The 27,403-nt window shown below is 46.4% G+C and overlaps 1 protein-coding gene across 1 annotated transcript; it reads right to left on the bottom strand.

Moving 5' to 3' along the window:
* Positions 1-525: 525 nt before the first annotated feature.
* PPP1R36 (protein phosphatase 1 regulatory subunit 36) lies at positions 526-19,789 on the bottom strand. Its single transcript, XM_018556061.1, has 8 exons — positions 19,696-19,789; positions 17,987-18,053; positions 15,344-15,439; positions 13,585-13,725; positions 9,089-9,131; positions 5,654-5,856; positions 3,510-3,704; positions 526-806 (listed from the first exon to the last, which is right to left on the bottom strand). Exons 1-8 carry the CDS (start codon positions 19,787-19,789, stop codon positions 590-592), a joined length of 1,056 nt encoding a protein of 351 aa, XP_018411563.1. The 3' UTR covers positions 526-589.
* Positions 19,790-27,403: the final 7,614 nt, after the last annotated feature.

Raw genomic sequence — 27,403 nt, 5'->3', positions numbered from 1 at the left:
GGAAGGGCCCATCATTGATCTTGTGGCAGGCACAGCATGACCTTTGGCTACCACTATGAAGAAACATAGTTACATCTGAACAGCCACTAGTTATATATGAAGAGTACACAGTAACTGTAACCAAAGTATAAAATGAAATCAGCTGCATAAATCTATTTGACATTTTTTCATGTTTTTTTATTTGAGATATATATATCTATATTATTATATATGTAGAAAATTGGTACCAGCACACAGTCCAGAAAAACCTGCCTGGATGCTCCAGACGGTAGCGGTAGTATAGCGAAAGTTCGGTAGGCACTCAGAGGTCTTCAAACAGAAGTAAACTCTTGAAGGGCAATTCCAATTTCCACCAAATGCCTCTATAAGTATACCTGCTTTGGATTTGTATGGATATTTTTGTGGATGAGCACTTGGACATTTACTTTACAAATAGAGTGTGGTGGCTATATGTATATCCTGTAATGGTTTCTTTTTGGTTAATAGGTGATAATGTTCCCAGTGTGTTAACTCAACCGTCCAGTAAACATCAACCATGTAATAATCACTAGTCCCTGGCTGATGCTTATGTAGGTCACAATAGCAGTTCTTAGTCAGTGTCAGAGTACGCGGCCTCAGTGGTAGCTCTAGAAATGACCAGGCTCTGACGGCCAGTGGCAGGGCGGACGGGAGAGTGATGACCAGACTGTCCGTGAGAATGGAAGGACGTCTTCTCGTGTATCTCTTGCTCTTCCTCTTCCTCAGCTCCTATAGGCAGTAGGCTGTGACGGTTGAACATTTTCAGCGGTTCTCCCAGTATCCCGATCCTGTTTGAAAAGATACAACAGGTGATGTGAGCTGAGACAATATCTTGTCACATCATGTTTCCGACAAGCTCACAAATCACCCCGAGACCTGACTTCCAGAACATATTTCAACATGTTTGTGCTTATCAGCAAATATTTCCCTGTTAAAGTGCCAGCATACAAATTAAGGTTGGGGTATAGAAAAAGAATGTATTAAAGAGCAGGGAACAAGTAAAAATAATAAGTTATTGATACTACCCAGAAAATGCTGCAGCTATGCTAAAACTAGGGATGTACTGGCAGCAGCAGCAGGTAAAAAATAAGAAAAAAGCATTAAAAAAAGAAAATGAATGCAGCTGCAATATAAGGCCTCATGCATATGGCCGCACGGGGGCCGTTCATGCAAAAATTTGGGTGTATTTTCCTGACTGGGAAGCCATAGGTGTTGCATACAGCTGCCCATAGGCTGTAAGATGGGTATAAATTGGTACGGTACTTGAAAACCTGTACACGTGTATGAATGTATGCCCTGAACACAGACTGTCTGCAATCGGTATACATTCGTAAGCATGCAAGAGTTTACAAAAGTACCGGCTCATACCCACCATACAGCCACTGATGTCTATGGACGGCTCTATGCAGCACCTGTGGCTTCCAGGGTGGGGCAATACACACGAATAAAACGTGAATGATTCTCAAGCGTCCATGTGCATAAGGCCTAAAGCGATTTTCCTATGAGATGTTCATCAGCCAACCTCCGTGCCCCAGCTCTATAGGTAATCATCTCCGTTTACCTTGCATTATAAAATGTGCCTCCACTATATAGTTATTAAAGGAGAACTATGGGGTTAGGGTTTTTCCCCATAGTTCTCCTTAGGGTAACGGGAGGACACAAACTAGCGTCCTCCCGTCACCCTAAGCTCAGTATACCGCAAGCTACTGCTCGCAGTATACTGAGTCGCCGCAGCTGAAGCAGATCCCGACAATTATGTCTGGATCTGCCCAGCTGCGTGAGTGACAGCTGGCTCTGCCTATCTAGAGCTGTACCCGCCCCCTCCCTCGTCCGATCCGCCAGTCAGCGCCAGTCTCCCCGATCTACTGAGCCGACCTGTGACAGTCTCAGTGTCACAGGTCGGCTAGAACTATGAGGTGAGTGAAAGCACTCACCTCATAGTTCTCCTTTAAGATGTCCGAGTCTCAGAACGCGTTCATTAGATCCGCTTTAGAGATACAGGTAGAATGAAAACTCCGGTTACATTTATTATAAACGGCTTTTTTACTTCAACAATGATTTATATTTGCACTTAGATAATGTTTTAGTGGTGGAAGTAATCACTATGCTGAATCTTAAATATTGAATTAAAGATTATGTTCTTACTCTATAACAGGAGTGTTTTGTGTCTTGGAAAATAAATAATTTACAGAAATAAAATCATTATTATTATTTGCCTATTTTAGGGTCACTGGCCCTTTAAAATAACCATTTCCATCTGAAATGCCTTGTAAATAATAGGGATGAGCTCAAGTTTGAACATTGCCTGGTCTGAACCTGAGGTCCTCTGAACACGCGAGTTACATGGCCCTCCCACCCATTCAGCTGCAGCTAGGGGCATTCGCTGCCCACTGCTGATCATAGACAAGGGGGTGGGATGCTTGTGCTGACATAATTTACCTTACAGGGCTACATGGCCTTATTAAGCAAATAACATTTACCTAATATAGCCATGTAGCCATATAAGGTCAATTATGTCACTGCATCCCACCCCTTTTCTCAAGTGCAGCTGCGTGCAGGGAATTCCCCGGCCACAGCTGATTGGATGGCAGCGGAAAGAAGTTTCCTTTTAGGATTGCAGGAGCTCGGTTCGGTCCAAACCTGAGCTTATCTCCAGTGGCGTCACAAGGGAGGTGTGGGGGGTGGGACCAGCATCTGGGTGACACCATTGGAGGGTTGACACCAAATTAACTGACAGTCATTTTGGTGTCACCCCCTCTGAAAAGTCGGACACTCGTTCATGGGCCCGAGAGCCCGACAGTTTCAGGAGAGAGGAGGGGACCCGGCGGCATACCTTATCCTGCCGGGTGCACGTCCCCTCCTCTCTCTGCCAGCGTCCATCACCGAGATGGCCGCCGGCAGGTATCAATAAGATGGCCGTGCATGCACGATGATGTCATCGCGCATGCATGTGGTGACATCACGCACATGTGCGATGACGTCGCGTCAGGGTGTCACCAGGTATCTGCTCCATGTGCCACCAGGCCTCAGGACGCCCCTGCTCATCCCTATTAAAGAAAGGCCGCGTTCACCTGTCTGCAGCTTATATACGAGCAGCATGTACAGCACATTTTGTAACGCTTTTGACAAGCTTTGAGCAGCTTTGTTGAAGCCTTTCAAGAAAACAGAGATCTTAATTTGAGTGTTGCTGGTCGCTTTAAACAATCATATCCCAAAATTACGTCTTCACCCAGCAGACTGAAACCCTAGTACAGTACAGGCTTGTAGAATATTCTTTGGATTTTTAATTTTATTTGGTAGAATTGTGGGAAATCAGAAAAGTTGTAGAAAACAGATCTGCCAAAATGATTGAAAAAAATTATGTGTAGAAAGACTTAAAAGAAGCTGGGTGTGGCAAAATAAATAATTTTGGAACTGATTGTGCTTTGTGTGAGTTGGTTTGGAGCCGGTCCAGTGTATTCAGGGAGAGGCTGCAATACAATAGCACTCACCGTGTTGTGCTGATGGCGGTAGAGGATTCCAGCCAGTTGGTGACGTCGATGGTCTCAGCATTGCCTTTTGGGTGAAGCTGGTGTTGCTGGAATAAATATTGAGCTTTCTCTTTGGGAGATGGGATGAGGGAAGTGAGAGCTGGAGAACGCTGTGTGACGATATCATGAATAGCAGGCCGCTTGGCTTGAATCCTTGTGTTGCACAATAACAAAGATGGTTAGTACAGAATGAGTATAAAAAGTTGGATGGTTGATATTTGTTTTATTAGAACAGTGTTTCCCAATCTTGGTGATGGAGCACCGCTTACACCTCTGCAATGTCTGAGCATAAAGGTGCCCATACACTGCTCGATTCGTACGAGAATCGAGCAGTGTGAACGAAGACGTGCGACCGTTTCTACTGTACGGTCGCACGTCTTTTGTCTAAGGAGCATGCTAGAAAACCAGCCGAAAATCGTACCATTTTAGGCTGGTTTGAACGGTGCTCGGGAGACAAATGCCGAACAGGCCGGTGTGCGCACGCGCACACTGCCCGTTCAGCATTGCGGCCATAAAGTGTATGGCCACCTTTACTTGGACCATTATAATTTCCCACATGAACCAATTGTCTACACCAGTTTTACTGGCTAATTGGGTACAGTCTTGTCCAGAAACTATCCAAAAAAACTCGATTTCCCAAGCCACGCTAAACAGCATGGATGGGGGAATCTCCCGGGCTATTGTAATACCTGAATCTGCATCTGATTGCCATGCAGTCACTGTTCTGTTGAGAATTTTCAGCCCACAAAAGTCACTTCTATTGAACAGGGGGTGCCGATAGGGCCACACACTGCTCAAGTCAGCAGGACTCTGAGCAGTGTGTGACCAGCTTAAGATGGCCAGGGTACCACATTTGACAAGAACCTGCATCTATTCAGGATTCTGTTTTTCCAAAATGGCTGCTGGCATACATGGAAGGAGGCCCTTCTCGTGCATGAGTTAAAGGGTATGTAAACCCTAACAATGAACTAGGGATGTCTTGATACCGATACTAGTATCAGTATCGGGGCCGATGCTGGGCATTTTCACGAGTACTTGTATCTGGCCCTTTCCATTTTTAAACAAGTTCGGCTGCATGAGGTCCCGTGCTTTCTAGGGACCTCAGACAGCCTGCAGGGTGACCTCGCTGTAGCTGTCTTTGACAGTGCCGGTCTGGCCCCACATCTCCTCCTTCCCGGCACCCGCAGAGACAGGCACAGCAGTGGACAGCCCCATGCCTCAAATACAGCCCTGGAACCCAGCACGAGCCCAGCACCCACACATTCAGCCCTGGAGAGCCCGGCACCCACCTGCAGAGCCCTGTATAGCCCCGCACCCACAAGCAGCCCTGGTGAGACCCAAAGCAGCCCTGGTGAGATCCAACAATGAACCTTTCTTATTTACTCCCTTTATGTCTCTTAAATATACAATTGAAAGTGTTTATAATAGCTGTTTGATAACGCAAAAAAATACCTATTGATCCTGCCAGAAATCTAGTGAGCTCATAACTTCCTGTAGTGACCTGACAATACTGGCTGAAATCTCAAACAATGCTATCAGCCCTGAGTTTTCTAAGAACTGCAAAATGCCCCCCCTCCCCCCCATGGCTGAAACTGACATTGACAGGTTGGTGTTTCTATTCCAAACACATAGCAGTGCAGGAGATTGTACACACAATTCCGCAGTATCATTGTACATTTTACCTGTTTTTTGCATATGTAGCCGCCTTCCTAAATGTCTTCTCCCCAGACAAGCTTTTGCCTGGCTCCGAAGGGGCATCTCTCTTCCTCAGGGCAGGATTAAATGTGTTGGAACGCAGAAGCCTGCCAACCTCTTCCTGTATTAAAGTCAGCTCCTTGTGGCGGAAAACTACCCAAGCGACCTTCATTGAGTAGTTGTACAGACTCTGCAAAGAAATAAATCACTGTCAGGTATTGTATATTTTTATATATCGGTCATAGTGAGATTCACCTAATGATCAAGAATTATCTTGTCTAAGAACTGCAAAATGCCCCCCCTCCCCCCCATGGCTGAAACTGACATTGACAGGTTGGTGTTTCTATTCCAAACACATAGCAGTGCAGGAGATTGTACACACAATTCCGCAGTATCATTGTACATTTTACCTGTTTTTTGCATATGTAGCCGCCTTCCTAAATGTCTTCTCCCCAGACAAGCTTTTGCCTGGCTCCGAAGGGGCATCTCTCTTCCTCAGGGCAGGATTAAATGTGTTGGAACGCAGAAGCCTGCCAACCTCTTCCTGTATTAAAGTCAGCTCCTTGTGGCGGAAAACTACCCAAGCGACCTTCATTGAGTAGTTGTACAGACTCTGCAAAGAAATAAATCACTGTCAGGTATTGTATATTTTTATATATCGGTCATAGTGAGATTCACCTAATGATCAAGAATTATCTTGTCTGCTTCCCAAAGCCTACAAGTGATGTCATTACATAAGCATTATACTCAACCTAGTAGCTTCTTCTTTACTCAAATTTGGGACATATGCTTTATTTATGAGAGCTTCCAGTTATCTTGGCTCACGGAGAAGACAGTCTCTGCATTTATTGACGATTCTACAGATACCAGCGCTTTACATTTTGTAATACATTTGGCTGCTGTAACGTCCCGCACTTGCTGGGGACCTCGCGGCAGCCTTGTGGGGACCTTGCAGTGGCTGTTTAGATCGCTGGCTGCACATCTACTCCTCCTCCTTCCCGCCGCCCACACCGGCCGTACACAGCACTTGTGAGATGGCGCACACAGCCCTTGTGAGATGCCGCACAAAGCCCTTGTGAGATGGCGCACACAGCCCTTGTGAGATGGCGCACACAGCCCTTGTGAGATGGCGCACACAGCCCTTGTGAGATGCCGCACACAGCCCTTGTGAGATGCCGCACACAGCCCTTGTGAGATGCCGCACACAGCCCTTGTGAGATGCCGCACACAGCTCTTGTGAGATGCCGTACACAGCCCTTGTGGGATGCCGCACACAGCTCTTGTGGGATGCCGCACACATCGCTTGTGGGATGCCGCACACAGCCCTTGTGGGATGCCGCACACAGCCCTTGTGGGATGCCGCACACAGCCCTTGTGGGATGCCGCACACAGCCCTTGTGGGATACCGCACACAGCCCTTGTGGGATGCCGCACACAGCCATTGTGGAATGCCGCACACAGCCCTGGTGAGACGCAGCACACAGCCCTGGTGAGACGCAACACACAGCCCTGGTGCGACCGCACAGCCCTAGTGAGACTGCAGAGCCCTGATTAGACCCCGTACAGCCTCCTGAGACCCTGAACAGCTCTGGTAAGCAACACAGAGTATCTGGCTTCATATTATTCTGCATTCCTATATAATGTATTGCTGGGATTTGTAGTCCTCTATAGCTGATGGTCTTATTCTGCATTGATGTATAATGTATTGCTGGGATTTTTAGTCCTCTCTAGTTGGTGATAGTGCATCTACAGCTTGGAGTCAGTGGCAGAACTACCAGGGTCTCAGCGGTCGCATCTGCGACTGGGCCCTGACACTCTACTGCTGTCCTCAAATCATTAGTCTGTATTGTTTTAGAAAAACTGTCACATTACACGAAACAAAAAGGTATCGGCAAGTACTTCAGGAAAAGTATCAGTATCAGCCTAGAAAAAATGGTATCGGTGCATCCTGCTAAACACCCATCATTTTTCCCTCCCAGATTGTTGCTTACACCAAGATCATGCAGTTTGGTGTCAGGACATGCATGATGAGAAGACCTTCTGTTCCCCATACCTGCAGGAGGGCAGCTGGCTCGGGTGGGTCACACACAGATATCAAATCATGGTCATGTCTATAGGTGCTCTAAGGGAAGAATTATCTTACATGGTCTGTTATATTAACCAGTTCCTCCCTTTCATTCTGCCAGGAAACCATTACCAAATTCCCGCATTTGCAATCGGGTGCCCGACACTGTCCTACTGCAATATATGAATTCTACCTCTCTTCCTTTAACTCTTCCCACCTGGGAAAATATAAAGGTATTTTGCAATGTTATCATAGTGTATATCTTAGGCGTTGTACTGAAATGTTTTGTTGTAATACTGTCCCTTTAATCCTTTAACAACGGTTTAGGCATGCAGACTGACATACAAAAGCTGACATAAACAGAACAATAGTAGAGGAAGCAGAACAGAACACGGAGTGAGCCAAAAACCATCAAAGCTTTGTTTATAACCAAATTAATAATTTGCACATTGGGACACCGCCAACCTGGGTGTAATAACATGCTTATGGCACTCATGGAAACATTTATCTTTTCCTGCTAGAAGCTGATATGGAAAAAGGTTATGTCAGGAAAATGGAAGAAAATGGCAATTCTGTGCTCCATTTCCATCACCAAAAGCCCTGGTGAGCTGAATAGGGGTGTCTACTGTAGGTTGGACCATTAAGGAGTAGAGAAGGTGTGACTGCTCTTGGGACTAGGGAGTGGTGAGCCCAAACATAACTGTTGCTTCATTTTATTGATAAGATTGTACAGAATAAAGCTGCAGTTCAATTTTTTGTAATCGCTTTTACATTTTGGTTACGTCATAGTTAGTGTTTCCACCTTTTCTTCAAGCAAAACCCGAACACTCTAGTGCCGCATGACAATTTTTGGGGGAGAATATACAGGACAGAGTTCATAGTACCCCTCCGTGTTAAACTCATCTCCTATTGTTGATCCAGGGAATATCCGATTGCCTTATGGGATCAGGAAGGAAGTTTTTTCCCCCTGTTGGAGCAAATTGAACCATTCTTTATGGGGTTATTTTGCCTTCCTCTGGATCAACAGTGGCTAATTGTGGGCATAGTGTTCTGTTTAGGCTTTTTTTTTTTTCATATCTCTATTATATTTCATATAACTATGTAACTAAGGTACAGAGGGGTATGAAGGAAAAGAAACGTAAGGGTACAGAGGGGTATGGAGGGGAAGGCAGGTCAGTGTACTTAGGGGTATGAAGGCGAGGGCAGGTCAGTGTGCAGAGGGGTATAGAGGGGAAGGTCAGTGTAGAGAGGGGTATGGAGAGGAAGGTCAGTGTACATAGGGGTATGGAGGGGAAGGTCAGTGTACATAGGGGTATGGAGGGGAAGGTCAGTGTACAGAGGGGTATGGAAGGGAAGTAAGGTCAGTGTACAGAGACTGGTCAGAGCAGAGAGGGGAATGGGAAAAAAGGTTAATTAGGTCAAGGTTCATATTGGGGACAGACAAAAACAGCCAAGCCAGGGTTAGGAGGAGTATGGTGATTCGGGGGGGTACAAGTCAGGGTTCCGAGTGGGAAAGAGGGGGGTTCCAACTTGTATGGAGGAGTTCAGACAGAAACTGAGAAGCTTCTGGGAACAGGTCAGGGTCATTGGTGATACCTCTGTCCAATGGTGTCACAACCTAAATTCGTAAGTATGTACAAAAATGGAAAAAAGGGTTTTTAAGGCACCAAATCACACATTTGTTTTCTGTGACTCCTTGCAGTGACATTCATTGATCCAGTGCAGTACAATGCAGGTCGCTGCATTATGTGTGAACAGGCCCTTCATCATGTTCTGTTACCTCATAAAATATGCGATCCTGCTGGGTCGATGATGCTCTGCTACTGTGATAACGATATCAAATAAAAATATAAGATGAGATTTTATTTTCAGAGAGTGACACATTCAAATAAAACAAATACAAGATAAAAATAACGAATACATTTCATGCTTTTCATCCTAGTTACATCTTTTCTTACAATAAGTTAATAAATGGATATATATGGAACAAATATAGTAACATTTACCACTTCACCAATTCAAAGTTAGTTTTGGATGGTCATTAAAGATAAATTAAACTTTGTTTATGTAAAATAGATTTTAATACATTCTCTCACGATTGAAACATTTCTGGGATACTTGAAATAAAGACAGTGTTGGAGTGTGTAATATTCGTATAAAGCAACAATCATCCCGTGAGCTACTTATACTGGCCTGAAAGATCAGTAAAGTGCAACAGAAGCCACGTTCTCCCCGTTAGAGAGATTCACCCAATTTGTCCTGGTGACCGTTATCACTGAAAGTGAAAGACAATATCATATTTTGGTTTGTCTTCATAGATGGGAAATATTCCAATGGGGACATTAGTTCTGGTGACCCTGCTGACCACCAGGGATTTCCTCTCACTTCCTGTTGTGGCTATCAGACAGGAAATTAAGGGAAATCTCTCCAACCGGACAGATGGCAAAAAAAATCTGACAGGGATTATCCAAACATAAGATACAAGTTTGGGCTTCAGTTCTTCTTGAATTGACTTGTATTTTTTATTACTTTCACAATTTCTGTTTTGTGACCTATAAGTGGCAACCACAGCCAAACAGCCAAATATACAGTTGTGAGACATATACAGTACTGTATATAGTAAAAGCTTTACCTGCTTAAACATATCAAGTATTTGTAAAGTAATGTACAGCTTATGCTTCATGATCCTCCTCATTTGCTGCGCAGAATAAAAAGGGTGACCCCATGTGTCAAAGGATGCAATTGTGATGGCTTTGTGCCACTGCCCCGCCTCCTGTCCTGTTTGCTAATAGGCAAACCACACTGGACTCTGATCTTCCTACATCATGTAAGCCATTTAACTGCCTCCCTTTCCTACCCATCAGCATTCAGAGTACACTCATGACAAGCCTAATTACAACTTTCATCTTTCAGGATAAACAGATTGCAGGTCCCATTCACATCATAGCATTGCGTTAATCGCACGATACTGTGCAATTCAAACACACTATCGCATGGCGCACCCAGTGTATGTTACCGTACGCAATGTGCATGGTGTTGCCATTCATTTAAATCACGCAAACTAACTTCACGGCCGCCGTGTTCTACAACATGCTGTACCACAATACCGTGCATTGCGGTGTTTTCATATCAGCTCATCTGATGTCTCAGAAATACATATTTAATTGTATAGACACTGTACTGACAACCAGTTTTTATAGTCTTAATTGCATTTTTCATTTTGTCTCAGATGCACAGTGTGTCTAAATATAGTCGACTACGCAGCCTAAGGGCTCATGCGCACAGCAGTAAATGTCTGTATAGTGTGCAATACAACTGTATTTTCTATGCCGGGAGTGACAGGTGCAGCGTACAGCCACTGTTATTTATACACAAATCTGAGCAGCTACATACATACAGGGCTGTATATGCCTTCCCCATCGCTGACAGTCTGCATTTGGGAGGTGCATATGGCCCTGTATACATGTAGCCACTCGAATTCACGTATATATGCATACACTATAAATGCATGTGGCCGTCAGCCATCGATTTGTACAGATGACCGGTGGTAGCTGTATGCTGCACCTATTTATAAAGAATATGTTACAGTGTGGTGATATCTCCATTGCACACCATACCAATGTACCCCTTTGAGCTGGATGCTGGAACAACTGGTGGATGGCGCCATGTCGTATTAATAAAGGATTTGTTGTGCGCACACCTTTAGCTTCAGAATTTCATCTTTATTGATGCTCTTGCAGCATAGAGAACGATTGCAGCTTTTCGGAACCATGCAGGCTCCCCTTCATCAGGCAAAGTGTTATGTATGCTGCAAGAACATCAATAAATACAAGATTGTGAAGCTAAAGGTGTGCAGACATGTCCTTTATTAATACAATCTGGCACCATCCACCAGTTGTTGCAGCACCCAACTAAAAGGGGATCATCTGTATTGTGTGCGAAGGAGATATAACCACACTGTATGCTGTATCTGCCACTCCCAGCAGAGAAAATACGGCCATATTTTACGTTATATGGTCATGAACTACTGTGCCTGAGCCCTAAAAGTCACCAGAGCTTGGCCACACTTCCTCGTGCATTCTGTAATCTAGCAGACCTGGTCAGACGTGCCTCTCTTCCTCGGTACTATTCCTTGTGAGGATGCTTGAGATAAGAGGTGTGTTGTTACTTATGTACTCCACCATAGAGCACTGGAGTGGGAGGGTGAGAAGTGCATTTCCATCAACAAAAAGGGACATTATAAGGCAGAATCAAGTAAGAATCAGTTAAAAATCATAACATATGGCCGTAAAGGACTATAAAACAAAAAGATGTGACTTTAGCTGGGCTTTAATAAAAGAAACAAATAAAAAAGCTGTAGAAGGAAACTTTTGGATATACTAGAATTGTGTGTATTAAGCTACATACGGCTTTATGTGCTGTTGGCATTTGTTCGTACTTCATGATTGTACATTGTCAACCCTTAGGGGATGGTTGTATATCTAAATATTTAATTTCTAAGCAAGCAAACAGTACAGCAGCTCAGCAACGTAACATACCTATAAAATGTATTTTGTTAGGACTTGTCTGCCTAAAGTGCTGAGTAAAATCTATTCACCGAAAGACCCAACTGATCTTTTTAAAAGTGAACCGACTGGAACTGGTTTTGGAGAAGGTTCCTGCTGGTGTGGGGACAAGTTAAATAAGCCTCTTTTCAGCAGGGAACAAAGAAAGTAGCAGGCGCTTGTCCTGAAATGCTCCTCGTTGGCCGCAGGACAAGTATGTAAATAGTTAATAAACACTGTTGAGCGATGAGCATCTAAGCAAAGCAACCTGCGATGGGCTCTGCCAAGGCTGAACATTGCATGATGAGACTGAGTCAATGGATTATATACTGGATAGGATGCACAAAATGGAACGCAGGTGGTTGGCAAAGCCTAAAGCAAGCCTGTGATGAAAGAAATATGAGGAACTGCCACTGCCAACTTCCTTTTGAGGATGCTAGTCACCTGGCTGTCATGGTGGCCCAATGGCTTTGTTATTTTGAATTGCTGATCTGCAGATCATGAGAGTTGGAGAAAAGTCATGACTTGATATTTGTATACTTTGTTCCAGGTCATTGACTCCAATAATTGAAGTGGAGCAGCTTGAAAGCCAGCTTGAGTGCCAGGAAACTAACAATTAGAAGGAGTGGCAGCATCTGTGTTTTGCTCATGCCAGGTTTAAAGTGAACCTGTGCTTTGCCTGGCTCTCCTTGATTTATGATTGGCTTTTTTAGGTTTCTGTCAGCCAAGATGGCCAGTCACAACAAACTAGGAAATTTTAAACTAGACCATGGAAACAAGTGTCAATGGATGACTTAGGTTGACCATACACTGTAATGTTTTCTTCGTTCAATCTGAGGGCTGAAGGAAGAAAATATAACAGATTCCTCCATCAACACTTACAATTGCTGATCGAGAATTTCCCGCTGACTTCATTGTATTCTGAGGACAGCCGCCAGCTATTGTCAAAATACCAGAACAGAGTCGGCAGCTCATTGTTCAATCGTTCGAAGATTTTCCAACCAGCTCCTTCGATCATCTGATCGAGGGATGCCGGCCGAAAGGATGCAAACAGCGGCACCCACTGTGTGAATATTGGCCGGTTCATCAAGAACCAGCCAAAGTTTGCATAGTGTATGGCCGCCTTTACAGGGGACTTGACACAGTCTAATCTGAGTAAAAGAGAAATCAGCAGCTGGACAAACAATCAGTTTATGGCATCATTAGACCTTCAGTTTGAATCAGCTAAATACATTTCAGGGGCATCAAAACAAAAGGTGTGCAGAGTCTTAAAGTTTGTGTTCTTTAAAAATCAGTCAAAGGCTCAGTAGATAAGCTTGTCTCCTGCCAGCATACTGTGCCCTTGCTCTGTGTGGAGAAGCAGTGGTCTCTCTGTTGAGGACTGACACACACCCAGCTGAGTCAGAGCCAGAGCTCTCCAATCAGCAAGGATCATGAGGTTCGCTGATTGCAGTGCTATAGGTCTGATTCAGTAGGGGGTTGTCAGACCTCTGCTGAGAGACCACTGCTTTGCCTTCACTTCAGCTTCTGGCAGAGGATAGGCTTTTCTACTCTGGCTATGGCTGCTTTCAAAAGAAAATGTCATATACGACTTTGCACACCTTTTGTTTGATTCCCCTGGGATGTATTTAGCTGATTTGACCTGAAGGGTCAATTGTGTTTTAACCGTTTTTTAAATTAATAGTAAAAATAAAGATACTGGCGTATAAATATAAAGACAAAGGTGACTTACTTCCCACAGCCAAGGTGATGCTGATCACTTATTCCTTCTCCAAGAACAAGCATACAATACATGTGGGCAAAGTGCTTCAGAGCAATGTCTGTTCTCATTTTCAGGTCAGCCCCTTCCTTCTTCTCTAGGATAATCATTCTCCTGGAAAAAAGAGTGAAGGTCAGTTTCACATAAACTAAGTATTTTGAATGCTGTGTCACAGATTACTGTGAAAGTATAAGATGGAGCTTGTGCCAAAGACCTAACCTAGGAAAAGTGCTATGAGTGAGCTCTATGATCCCATACAAACTTGGGCTTAGAAATGGTTTGCTCCTTCCAATGTGTGTTGTAGGGTCGGTCCATGCTGACTTTGCAGTCCTTGTTTTGAATGAGGCCAGATACTCAGAAGAATGCTAAAATATCGAGAGCAGCCTGGAAGATCACACAGCGGCAATAGGGCACAGCCAGGGATAAGGTAGCAAGATCACAGGGTAGCAAAAAGGCATAGTCAGAGATAAGGTAGCAAAGGTACAGGGTGGCAATGGAGTACAGCCATGAAAAAAGGTAGCAAATCACAGGGTAGCAATAAGGCATAGCCAGGGATAAGGTAGCAAGATCACAGGGTGGGAATAGAGCGCAGCCAGGGATAAGGTAGCAAGATCACAGGGTGGGAATAGAGCGCAGCCAGGGATAAGGTAGCAAGATCACAGGGTGGGAATAGAGCGCAGCCAGGGATAAGGTAGCAAGATCACAGGGTGCGAATTCGAATTTCCAAAAACAAAATTTAGCGGTTGTCTGTACGCATTTTCGTTTGTGGACGTAGTTTCGTTGCAGCAAAGTGACATTTAATAGAGCGCAGCCAGGGATAAGGTAGCAAGATCACAGGGTGCGAATTCGAATTTCCAAAAACAAAATTTAGCGGTTGTCTGTACGCATTTTCGTTTGTGGACGTAGTTTCGTTGCAGCAAAGTGACATTAAAAGAAACAAAGCCATGCGTTCACCATGTTATAGCTGATCACATGATTGGGGGCCAAACTTCATGCCCCTTCTATCAAAATGTAATTTTGATAGGAGGTGATGGTGAAGGTGAATTGGCAGCTCAATTTGCTATTGCGGGGATGCCTAGGCTAGTTCTTATTTTAACTTTTTTATATTTTCTCTGCAGGAAATCATCCAAAGAAAATGGATACCCCGAGATCGAGATCCTTGGTTAATGATGAGGCAGATGACAACACTCAGGCCACCACTATGTACCAAGAGGTTATGTTTCTATACACGTTTCTGACACATGCAATCAGAATAACACCATATTACCAATGGAAACATTTGACAAAATACAGAATAATGCCATATTCTCAATTGAAGGATTGAGAACTGAAGCGCCACACTTCATTTAACAGTCCAGATATACCTTGAGTCAATGTAGGGTTGAGAGGAAAGAATAGAAATGGTCAGCGACTGATTTGGCATGTGAAGACAATATAACATCATTGTAACCATTTTACAGAATAGAGAATAACATAATTGTCACAAAAGACAAAATAAAACCATAATTTGGTTAAATAAAACAATGTAATGCCACAATAACATTTGGTAACCAGCCGTTACTGCTATGGCTGCCTGGTGTAGCCAAATGACCTGGTAATAAAGAGGTATACAGGCAGGTACTCAATGTAGATTCATGTAGGGGCTTGGTACTACCACTGATAAGCTCTGCACGGAATTTTCTATCAGATCCAAATCTAAATGATTCCATTGTGGAAAGAAAACAGAACTTACGGCATCAAAGATTTTGGATTTTTGGCAGAATGTTTCTCCAGAAAGCAGGACAAGTAATTCAGCAGAGCCATGAGGAAATCATTCAGAAGGTGGTTTCTAAATAAACAAAGAACATGTTAGTTATCTGTAGGCAGTAGAAATGATCCCACCATGGGAGAGAATCGAATGAAGTGCCTCTTTCGCTAAAATAAATCAATGAAATAAACACATGCCTCTAAAGATGATAGTTGATACTCCTGCTGACCTTGTTCCCAATCTCTGTTGTAAGAAAGAGAAACTGCTGCCTGAAGACTCTTCGGAATCCAAAATCTTTGGGCGCATCGGATTTATGGTCCCCCACTGCACTCTACAGACCCCTTCATCACATAGTGCCCATTCACACCACAGCCAGATCATCTACAGACCAGACCAGACCAGATTGTTTCCTGACCCAAAATACATCCTAATGTATCCCTATGCTATTTCTGGCCTCTGTTCACACCAGCACAGTCCGTTCCAGACCAGACCAGACCAGAAAAATTCTGCATTTCTTATTTTGTCTGGAATGCTGCTGATAGTGCTGGGGGGTGGCGGTGGGTGCTGCTGATAGTGCTGACGAGTGGCAGTGGGGGCTGCTGATAGTGCTGGGGGGGGCAGTGGGTGCTACGGATAGTGCTGGGGGGTGGCGGTGGGTGCTGCTGATAGTGCTGACGAGTGGCAGTGGGGGCTGCTGATAGTGCTGGGGGGGGCAGTGGGTGCTACGGATAGTGCTGGGGGGTGGCGGTGGGTGCTGCTGATAGTGCTGACGAGTGGCAGTGGGGGCTGCTGATAGTGCTGGGGGGGGCAGTGGGTGCTACGGATAGTGCTGGGGGGTGGCGGTGGGTGCTGCTGATAGTGCTGACGAGTGGCAGTGGGGGCTGCTGATAGTGCTGGGGGGGGCAGTGGGTGCTACGGATAGTGCTGGGGGGTGGCGGTGGGTGCTGCTGATAGTGCTGACGAGTGGCAGTGGGGGCTGCTGATAGTGCTGGGGGGGGCAGTGGGTGCTACGGATAGTGCTGGGGGGTGGCGGTGGGTGCTGCTGATAGTGCTGACGAGTGGCAGTGGGGGCTGCTGATAGTGCTGGGGGGGGCAGTGGGTGCTACGGATAGTGCTGGGGGGTGGCGGTGGGTGCTGCTGATAGTGCTGACGAGTGGCAGTGGGGGCTGCTGATAGTGCTGGGGGGGGCAGTGGGTGCTACGGATAGTGCTGGGGGGTGGCGGTGGGTGCTGCTGATAGTGCTGACGAGTGGCAGTGGGGGCTGCTGATAGTGCTGGGGGGGGCAGTGGGTGCTACGGATAGTGCTGGGGGGTGGCGGTGGGTGCTGCTGATAGTGCTGACGAGTGGCAGTGGGGGCTGCTGATAGTGCTGGGGGGGGCAGTGGGTGCTACGGATAGTGCTGGGGGGTGGCGGTGGGTGCTGCTGATAGTGCTGACGAGTGGCAGTGGGGGCTGCTGATAGTGCTGGGGGGGGCAGTGGGTGCTACGGATAGTGCTGGGGGGTGGCGGTGGGTGCTGCTGATAGTGCTGACGAGTGGCAGTGGGGGCTGCTGATAGTGCTGGGGGGGGCAGTGGGTGCTACGGATAGTGCTGGGGGGTGGCGGTGGGTGCTGCTGATAGTGCTGACGAGTGGCAGTGGGGGCTGCTGATAGTGCTGGGGGGGGCAGTGGGTGCTACGGATAGTGCTGGGGGGTGGCGGTGGGTGCTGCTGATAGTGCTGACGAGTGGCAGTGGGGGCTGCTGATAGTGCTGGGGGGGGCAGTGGGTGCTACGGATAGTGCTGGGGGGTGGCGGTGGGTGCTGCTGATAGTGCTGACGAGTGGCAGTGGGGGCTGCTGATAGTGCTGGGGGGGGCAGTGGGTGCTACGGATAGTGCTGGGGGGTGGCGGTGGGTGCTGCTGATAGTGCTGACGAGTGGCAGTGGGGGCTGCTGATAGTGCTGGGGGGGGGCAGTGGATGCTGCGGGGAGTCTGCTGGGTGGTCCTGATAGTGCTGGGGGGAGGCGCTCTGCAGTGGGATGGGGGGGCTGTGTTAGACGGACATAGAACTGTGCTGTCCCCTGCTCTCTGTCTGGTCCTGCCCAGCTCACTGACATCATTGGTTGCCAGGAGCTTGGTGGAACGCCTGCAAGAGTGTCCCACTCAGCTCCCTGGCAACCCATGACATCAGTGAGCTGGGCGGGAAGCCGGACAGAGAGTCACAGGTTGCTCCTAGCAACCTGAGACGCTGTGGCCCAGATTGCTAATAATTTCATAATAATTAAATCAAATTTAATTATTGGGCATAATTTAAAGATTTTGTGAACCGATGGATGCAGCATATGGGGGGTGTAGAGATCTTACAAGACCTCAAAAAGAAAGGTGAAGATCTGAAACAGGTGTAATTGGTCATACAGAGATCTTCCAACCTGGTGACAAATCTTTGCTTATTATGCTTGGTCAGCTCTGCCAAGTTTACCTACAGGGATGGGAATTACCGTCTCTCTAAAAAGTACACGGCATCTGTTCATAGCTGAGTCAGGGAGAGAATGCAGCAACTAATAGGAGTATAAGCAGATCTCTCACACTTATAACCACCATGAAGGGTATGTATAGGTACAACCAGAATGAGCTGCATGTTGTGAGCTTACCCTGCTGCCACTGAAAATGAAGCTATGCACATTCTTTCTTGCTCCTCCAGCATGTTCAAAGCCACACCTGGAATGGAAGGAAATGAATTACACCACTGAATTGAATGTAATACATATAAGGGCTTGTTAAAAAGGCAGTGCAAAAAGCAACCGGTTCACTTCATAGCTGGTTCCTGCACCTGAACATACTTTTCTTCCCTTTACAATACTGCTGATCTGGGAGCGAGGAGGTCAAACCCTATGTAAGCTGAGTTGCTCCTAGTTGGAGCTTACACACGGCTGAGGACTCCCTTCCACCTCCAAAGTGTGTATGTCTAAAGCTGACCATACACCTATAGATTATCTGCAGATTTTCTATGGTCAGATGGAAAAAGTGCAACAGACTCCTCCATCTACGCTAAACTGTGTGGGTGGAGGAATCTCCCACTGGGCCAAGCTTCAGTATCTTGCTAGTCGGCCCCACTGGCTCTCAAAACACCTGAACAATCTTAATGGATAAAAGAAGGATAGTGCGTGACATGCTCTCCATAACTTGAAATACTGCGTTACTTTACATCAGCTAGCAAGCAAAGCAGTGGGGGCTTACAGATGTGGCCGCTGTCACCCTGTCATTAACTTCAATGTGTACAGCGGCTGCATCTGAACGGGACGCCTGGGATTCCTGCTGCAGGAATCTGTAGGTTCTTGCGGCAGGAATCCCAAAATGTGTTAGGACTCAGTCACACCATGTCCTTTGAGCTTCGTTGATTTGCATAGATCATCACAGGCTCAACGCAAGGGCACATAGCAAACATTTTCTATATGCCCCTAGCTGCAGCTGTCCGCCATTGTTGGCATGTATCCGCATGTATCCATCGGTTACCTTTGCCAAGGCTAAGATGACCAGCCCTGGGAGTGATATGTCTGCCTCCAGAGTCAGCCATCTGCCCCTAGCCGCAGCTGTCCACCATTGTTGGCATGTATGTGCACATCCAGCAGTTACCTTTGCCAAGGCTAAGATGACCAGCTATGGGAGTGATATGTCTGCCTCCAGAGTCAGCCATCTGCCCCTAGCTGCAGGTATCTGTTGGATGTGCGGGTACATGCCAGCAATGGTGGACAGTTGCGGTGTCTGTCAGCCTGTCATTACTTTGTACAGGCTTCCTATCCAAAGCTGTTCACGACCACCTGTGATCCCAATTGCAGGAGGATTCTTGCCACATGTTGGCCAACCAGTGTTCTATGTATCTGATGGAGCCTCCTGATAAATCGGATACATTGAGAGCTACGGGTGGCCCTGCCGGCACCAACCGGCTTGACTTGGCTGAAGAAGCCGGGTGGAAAACTGTCAGCTGAACAGTAACTGCAGCCAATCAGTGGTGGACACCAGCTGTCAGAATACAATAGTCCAGCGAGGGAGGTCTGTCCTTCAGCACTGAATGAATACAATCTATGCATGTATGTCCAGCGTAAGGCTTAGTGGAGGTTGGTAACCAGGGGGATACAGAGGTACCGGTTTTGTCACAATTGTTATTGGCGCTGAAACCCTTCTGCTGGGTTCTTGACACGGAACCCTCAACATAAAGTTACCAATCTGAAAATGGAATATCAGAATGGAAATATGTAACAGCAAACCAGTAAAATGTGAAAGTCACATCAAATCGTGGTGTAGGCCAGACACCGCGGCCTACTACCGGCCTGCAAATAGTAGACGTGGAAATGTTTCTTACGTTTGACGTCATCCAGGGTGACGCATCTGTTGTCTGGAATCCGCACTAGCCGGTGGGACTTGGTGACTTTATCGAGTTCTGTGCGTTCAGGCATCCTTCGTAACAATGCGTTCGAGGTTCTTAAATAGACGGTGCAGATGAAGTTATTTGAGATCTCAAAGTGAAATCCAAATCCATATCACATGGGCTAAAAAAAACAAGCTCCGCCCACAACTGTCATTCTTGTTTTATTTATTAGTTGTTATTGGCACATTTAGTCACATGATGGATTCCTAGATCTCTCTTTTGGGTGGAGCTGGACTTTATTAGATGCTGAGGCTCATGGAAAGTGTGAAAGCTGAAGATGAATCTGCTGAGATTTTGCTGTTGCCGATTCCCCCATCAACATGCTAATGACATTTGTAAATAAAACTTTTGTTGTACATACATACCTTATTTTATACCCAGTGACATCATCACTGGGTCTCTTTCAGCTTCTCTCTTCATTTTGCTCAGTTAAGATTTGAAAATAAAAGGTTTGCTGATTGGTCGCCATGCACAGCTGCTCCAGATTGTGTCTGCTCCAGTTTTGCTAAACTCCCCTCTATGTGTCTCTCCGCAATGCAGGCAGATCCTGGCTGGTGGGAGGAGTCAGTCGGGTGCTGTACATAGCTTCCTGAAAACATCACAGCACCCTGCCTTAGTACTCATCTCAAGAGCCTGCAGCTGTGATGCAAGCACTGGACTGGAGTTATGCAACTACTACAATGCCTTGAGGGGCAGGTGTCAGCCTGGAGGGGTAGGCATTCCTTTGGAGGAGTAGGCATTCCTTGGCAGGCTGAATTTTCATGTAGACTAGTCTAGGGGTGATGCTGAGCCTCCATGACTGAAAGAACTGAAATCCAATTATTGAATGCGACGGGCAGGGGACAGTCAGTCTGGGGAGGAAAGTGCTAGATGATGCTGGACATCCTCCAGCCAGCAAATTAGGCAGGCTCTGTCTGATGTACTGCAGCTTCTGATACACATTGTAAGAAGTTCACAGTGTGCAGTGAAATCCGAGTAAGAAATTTCAGTCCAGGAGAGAAATCGGTACAATTGTTCAAGACCGAAGGGAAGGCCAGAGTTCAGCTTTAAAGAAAAGTATATCTCTCCTGTGGCGGCAGATTTTGTCAAGCCTAAAAGTGTATCTAAAGCCCAAACATTTTGGATTTGGATAGAATAGTGAGGGGTGAGTACCCCGGTCAGGTTTTAATTGCTGGGGAAATCCACTCTTGTCTCAGTGACAATTGTCACCAAAATTGATAGAACTGTCACCAGAACAGGAATAAAGTGCATATCTTCCAATAGGAAGACTTATTCTAGAGGAAATAGTTCTCACTTTGGAGAGACTTCATCTCACTTCCTGTTGTGTGTACAGGACAGGAAGTGAAGGGAAATCTCCCAAAAGGGACACCAGTGTGAAAAAAACCCTTAGGGCAGGGGTAGCCAAACTCCAGCCCTCCAGCTGTGGTGAAACTACAAATCCCATGATGCATCTCTCTCCAGGAGTCATGTCTGTGGCTGTGAGAATCTTGCAATGCCTCATTGGATTTGTAGTTCCACCCCACAACTGGAGGGCCGTAGTTTGGCAACCCCTGCCTTAGGGGGCTGTTTATCCTTCTATACTGTATCTACAATGAAGATAAAAGTTGTGGATTTTGGTATACTGGAAACCTAATGACATAGAAGGTAATGATAGGCCTGTGGTATGTAGGAGAGCTCTAAGAAGTGAGGAGTGCAGTATGTGTTCTGCAGTGTATATTAGTCATACCCAGTACCGCCATGCCAGCTTCCTATTATACACGGTTCTACAACGTGCCAGGAACAAATTAGCGACTTCTGATGCTCTCCTCAGCTACCTGTCCAGCTCATTGAAGAGAGAAGCTGATTGGTTGCCCTAAGCAGATGCTCCAGAATTTGATCAATTCCCCTGCATGTATATCCAATTCCTATTGAGGTTACAGCGCAGTGATCCCGCCCCAGACAAAATATTCCTCTATAAATAAGTATATGTATCCCTAACAACTCCCAAACAGTCCTGGCATCTGCCAGAGTTCCCAAAATGCCATCCCGGGCCTGACCCCGGACCTCACCCAGCCGCCTATTGTAACATCTGATGAGACAAGCATTTAAATATGGCTTTTTGTGGTCTGGCGCGTCTCCCCAGGGCAGGCTAAAGCTGCTGAAAATACAACACGCATACAGCTGAGACAGCCCAGCGCCAAGATAATATCACATTGAAAATTCCCCAATGTCCCAGTCACTGCAGACAAATAGACCCGAGGATAATACAAGGCGGCTCATGTGTCCTGGCAGATCCTCTGCTGTTCTGGCTGCAGCTTGTAGAACAGAACATTGTACTACTACAGGGACAGGATGATGAGTGTTCTGGGATATAGGGGGTTAATGGGCCAGCAGGAAGAACCAGCGAACTCTGCGGGGAATAACGGAGATTGACGCTCCCAGACGTGTCATGGCCATCAGACTTTAGGGGGGATAGTGGAAGGCAGGAGAGGTAAGTATTGTGTCTCCTATACAGGGTCCCTTTAAATCTGCTGCAAGTGCCAATATAACTATTGATCTGCCAGACATCCGGTGGCCATATACCGATCGGTTTTAATTGATGACGCCCCCTTTTTCCTCTTCCAGCCCGAGGGTGTCAACAATTAAAACCAATAGGTATATGGCCATCAGTTTTCTGGCAGATCAATAATGGAAGATTGTGTACTCACCTTCAGTAATCTTCCTTTCTTGGCGCATCTTCATGGCAGCACACGAGGGGTTAATTCTCCGCCCCTTAACCCGTTGTGTGCTGCCATGAAGCGACAGGAAAGTTATATTGGCTCTTGCAGCATATTTAAAGGGACCCTGTATAGGAGACACAAATACTTACCTCTCATGCCATTCACTATCACTGCGGAGTCCCCCCTAAAGTCTGATGTAACTCTTAATTGGCTGTCAAATACCCTGGCAGGGGTTCTCCCCCCATCCACACTGCACAGCCAGGATAGGGGAAACCCCTGCCAGGGTATTGTATTTTGACACACCTCCCCTATGTGAGAGGAAAGGGTTTTGTAGTCCCAACTAACTTCCTCTGATAGGGCAACAGTGCTACTCCTCCATAGACAGGTGCAAATGACTGTGGGTGATGGCAGCTGTCATTGTATAGTACAGCACCTCCTCCCCGCCCGCAGCTGACTCTTACATGACTCTCACACAGGAGTTCACACATACGGGGTAGATCAGGAATTTTATATAGAAAAAGCAAAACTGGATAAATACATTTATATCGCTGTGATGATTAGTAAATTCCTGCACTGCCCGGCATGTCTGGAAATAATTCCAATTCTATCTGCCACTCCAGTATGTATGATCACATGACATTGGTTTCCTTTCAGAATAACGTATTACAGGGGTGGGCATCCTCGGCACTCCAGTTTTGGAACTACAATTCCCAAAAGGCATTGCAAGACCCTGACAGTCACAGGCATGACTCCCAGAGTAGAATTCCAGAGTCTTGGTGTCTTCTTTCCAGTACCAGTGCCCCGGGGTGGGTCTCGGGATCTGCAGTGAAATATTACATCCATGTCATATGTTTTTAAAGAGGACCTGTCACTTTGTCCATTTGCAGCATGGCGACACGCATTGCTCCATTGTTTGACACTCCTAGCCCTGGGTAAGCTCAGATGACATCATCCCACTCATCAGGTGACATTGTTCAGGGCTGTTGATTGGCGGCTAGGACCTGAGCGCTGCACCTTGGAGGGAGGTCACATAACCCCCCCCCCATTTCTGATGGATGCCACAGATGAACGGAGCCGCAGGGACGTGCAGAGAACTATTTTTGTTTAATACTTTGCTTTATATACACTATATTGCCAAAAGTATTGGGACACTCCTCCAAATCATTGGATTCAGGTTTTCCGAGAAATTTCCTTGCTACTAAATATTCCACGGTCACCTGTTAGTGTTATTATAACAAAGTGGAAGCAACTGGGAACAACAGCAACTCAGCCACGAAGTAGTAGGCCATGTAAAACGACAGAGCGGAGTCAGCGCATGCTGAAGTGCACAGGGCGCAGAAGTCGCCAACTGTCTGCAGAGTCAATATCTACAGACCTCCAAACTTCGTGTGGCCTTCAGATTGGCGCAACAACAGTGCGTAGAGAGCTTCATGGAAAATGCAAAGCGTCGGGTGCAGTGGTGTAAAGCACGCCGCTACTGAACTCCAGAGAAGGGGAGACGTGTTCTCTGGAGTGACGAATCACGCTTCTCTGTCTGGCAATCCGATGGACGTGTCTGGGTTTGGCAGTTGCCAGGGGAACGGTACTTGCCTGACTGCATTGTGCCAAGTGTAAAGTTTGGTGGAGGGGGGATTATGGGGGGGGAGTTGTTTTTCAGGGGCTTGGCCCCTTAGTTCCAGTGAAGGGAACTCTTAAGGCATCAGCATACCAAGACATTTTGGACAATTTCATGCTCCCAACTTTGTGGGAACAATTTGGGGATGGCCCCTTCCTGTTCCAACATGACTGCGCACCAGTACACAAAGCAAGGTCCATAAAGACATGGATGAGGGAGTTTGGGATGGAGGAACGTGACTGGCCTGCACAGAGTCCTGACCTCAACCCCATAGAACACCTTTGGGATGAATTAGAGCGGAGACTGCGAGCCCGGCCTTCTCCTCCAACATCAGTACCTGACCTCACAAATGTGCTTCTGGAAAAATGGTCAAACATTCCCATAGACACACCCCTAAACCTTGTGGACGCCTTCCCAGAAGAGTTGAAGCTGTTATAGCGGCAAAGGGCGGAGCCAACTCAATATTGAACCCTACGGACTAAGACTGGGATGCCATTAAAGTTCATGTGCGTGTAAAGGCCGGCGTCCCAATACTTTGGCCAATATAGTGTGTGTCATCATTTTGTAGTTTATATGATTTTCATGAAATAGGAAATTTATAAACATAATCTTCCTTTAGAAATCTGCTGGGGGAGTTTTGTCTTTAAACACCCAACAACTTTTGGTTACTGTGATGCTGACCCTATGGCTTATAGGTGAAGCTTTTTTGCCTCCTCTGGTTTCTCCCATCCCCCGCTATGTAAATGTTTTAATAAAATCATTTATTTGAGTTACCGTATTTTAGATCCAGTGATGTCATCTATACAATGCAGGCAGATCAGGGCTGGTGGGAGGCGCAAGCAGGGCGCTGTACGTAGCTTCCTGATAACATCACAGCTCACACACCAGGTGACCAGGAAGCATGGAGTTGCCTTTCTAGCCAATCAAGAGGCTAGGGGGCGGGTAATGACTCGCCGCTTGGCTTCCTGGTTGCCCAACTTCCCAAACGATCAGGAAGCCGGGTAGCAAGTCATTACATGTCGGCCAACTTCCTGAAGTTCCGGTTTTGGAATAAGCATTGGGAATATTTGGGCAAGTATGAGTGTCGGTGCATCCCGACTTTCCATGATTAAAAAACTGTAATCTATTGAATGAAAGGGGCGGGGCAAGGGTCAGTACAGCTGGGTATTAAAGTGCTAGATGATGCTGGATGTTCTCCAGCCAGGAAATGAGGCGGAATCTATCTGACTTGCTGCAGCTTCTGATGCACATTGGGAGAGGCTCACAGCGTGCAGTGATACCAGAAAAAACTATTCCAGTCCAGGAGAGGAGCCGCTACAACTGAACAAGACTGAAGGGGAAGCCGGAGTTCAGCTTTAAAGATATAAGTCACTGACCTTTAACAAGCAGGCAATTAGCAAGTCAGAGAAAAGACCTGATCTACATATGTGTTCGTCTATACAGCCGCCGGATCGTTTGTTCCGATCGCCGGCATGTGCTGCCCCCTCTGCCGCCGCCGCCGACTTCCCCTGTCCCCTACGCAGGGCCCGGGACCGGCATGGAAGGTCTCCTCTGACAGATCGGAGGGAGATCAGCAAGCTTCCGGCCGCTCATCTCTCCTCCGATCACTGGACCCGGAAGTGATGTGTATTACATCATTTCCGGTGTCACTAGTTACATTCTCCACCTCTTAGAGCCGGATGAGCCAGCTGGTGAAGCAGATCTCTGCTTCCTCAGCTTCTTTGGGGTCCCTAGCTTAGGGTTAGTTTGGGACCTCTTTATGGATAACTCCATAAAGAGGACCTGTCACATTATATTTGCTATTACCTAGGGTGCTTGTTAGCCCCCTATGTGATAGCAATAAAGTTGGTGTAACATTTTTTTTTTAAAATGCAAAAAAACATTTTTTAAGTCCCCGACCCCCCCCCGTGCATGGACACACATACGCAAACAGGCGTCGGATGCGCCTACGTGCAAAAACGAAAGCTCATCTTTCCTCCGATGACTGGAGGATATGTAACCCATGTTAGATATCGCCGCGAACATCGCAGTGAGAGCAATAATTCTAGGTCCATTACTCACTGATAACACTAAACTGATGAGCGATAAAAGCTTTTAAAGTGTCCCCCATGGGAAATTTTGGTTATTGTAGTTTTTTGCCGCTTCACGGACGCTCGCAATTTTAAGGCTTGACATGTTTGGTATCTATTTACCCAGTGTGACACCGTCTTTTATATTTTACTAAAAAATTGGGTATTATATTCTGTTTCTGTGCACTAAATTTCATTTTAGTGTATTTTATCCTAAAAAAATACGGGTTTGATAAACATTTGCGCAAATACCTTGCGACATACAAAATTGCAACTAGCATCTTTATATTCTACATGGCCTCTGCTTTCAGAACATATATCATTGTTTGGGGGTCTGTAGCTTTTTTCTAGCCAAAAATTCAGATTTTATCATGTGTGTGCAAATGTAAGAAATTGCTCTGGGCAGCAAGGGGTTAAACACACAATCACATGAATTGCCATTGGCTTCCCCCAGGAAGTCAGGAGCTGACAGTGTCACAGCACGGAAACATGTCGGGCTCCCATGGTGATGATGGACTCTCAGGGTGCACTGGGCACAGACTTCTTCTGGGGTGTCACCAGTGTAGACATTGGGGTCTCCTCCTTCCCTAGCTATGGACACGTTATAATGAAGATGGTGGACAGGCTGTGAATGGCGCTGGGTCTAGCAGGACGATGGGGGAGAAGCAGCTTACCGGCTCCATGGCTGTTCAGAAGGCTGGCCGCATGCAATCACTGCATTGTTTATACTGAGGAGTCGGTTACTAGGCGAGTCGTCTCTGTGGGCTGTGAATGGCAGGAGGAGGAAGAGGAGTGACTACAGGAGTGAGAGGAATCTGCGAGCTGAATGTGCTGGAATGATAAATCTTTGGGTTGTCACCAGAACAGGAATAGATGGGAACACTAGTTGTGGTGATCTTGCTGACCACCAGGGATTTCACTTGTTTTGAAGGGATTTCCTGTATTGGAAGTGAAGAGGGATCTCCGCAATGGGACACAGATGACACAAGCTGACGGGTTATAACACCACACCGCAATTGTAACGCAGAATGGAAGGTCTGAACCTCTACGGACCTGGGGCTGGGGGGTGAGCAATCCAGAAGCCTGTGTGATGCTCCGATCGCAGTTGCAATGCTCTGCAGAGCTCGATGGGAAAAATTTGGCAAATGCAATTTTTTTATTATATCGAGGTTGGTGCATTTATTACATGTTTGCATTAAACTTTCTTTTTTTGTCCTATTCTGATGTGAAGAGGGCTCCTGATAAAAACAGGGGGGCTG

This window comes from Nanorana parkeri, unplaced genomic scaffold (assembly GCF_000935625.1).
Source record: "Nanorana parkeri isolate BGI_ZX_2015 unplaced genomic scaffold, ASM93562v1 scaffold12, whole genome shotgun sequence".
Lineage (NCBI taxonomy): Eukaryota > Metazoa > Chordata > Amphibia > Anura > Dicroglossidae > Nanorana > Nanorana parkeri.
The sequence above is the reverse complement of the archived record's forward strand: the minus strand, read 5'-3'. Positions and strand labels throughout refer to the sequence as shown.

Excerpts from the sequence above, each read along its gene's own strand:
- PPP1R36 (XM_018556061.1), bottom strand. The coding sequence starts at position 19,789 with ATGCCTGAACGCACAGAACTCGATAAAGTCACCAAGTCCCACCGGCTA. Across the intron at positions 18,054-19,695 it reads CACCCTGGATGACGTCAAAC|GTGTGGCTTTGAACATGCTG; the intron begins GTAAGAAACATT and ends CTTCCATTCCAG. Across the intron at positions 807-3,509 it reads ACCGCCATCAGCACAACACG|GATCGGGATACTGGGAGAAC; the intron begins GTGAGTGCTATT and ends CTTTTCAAACAG.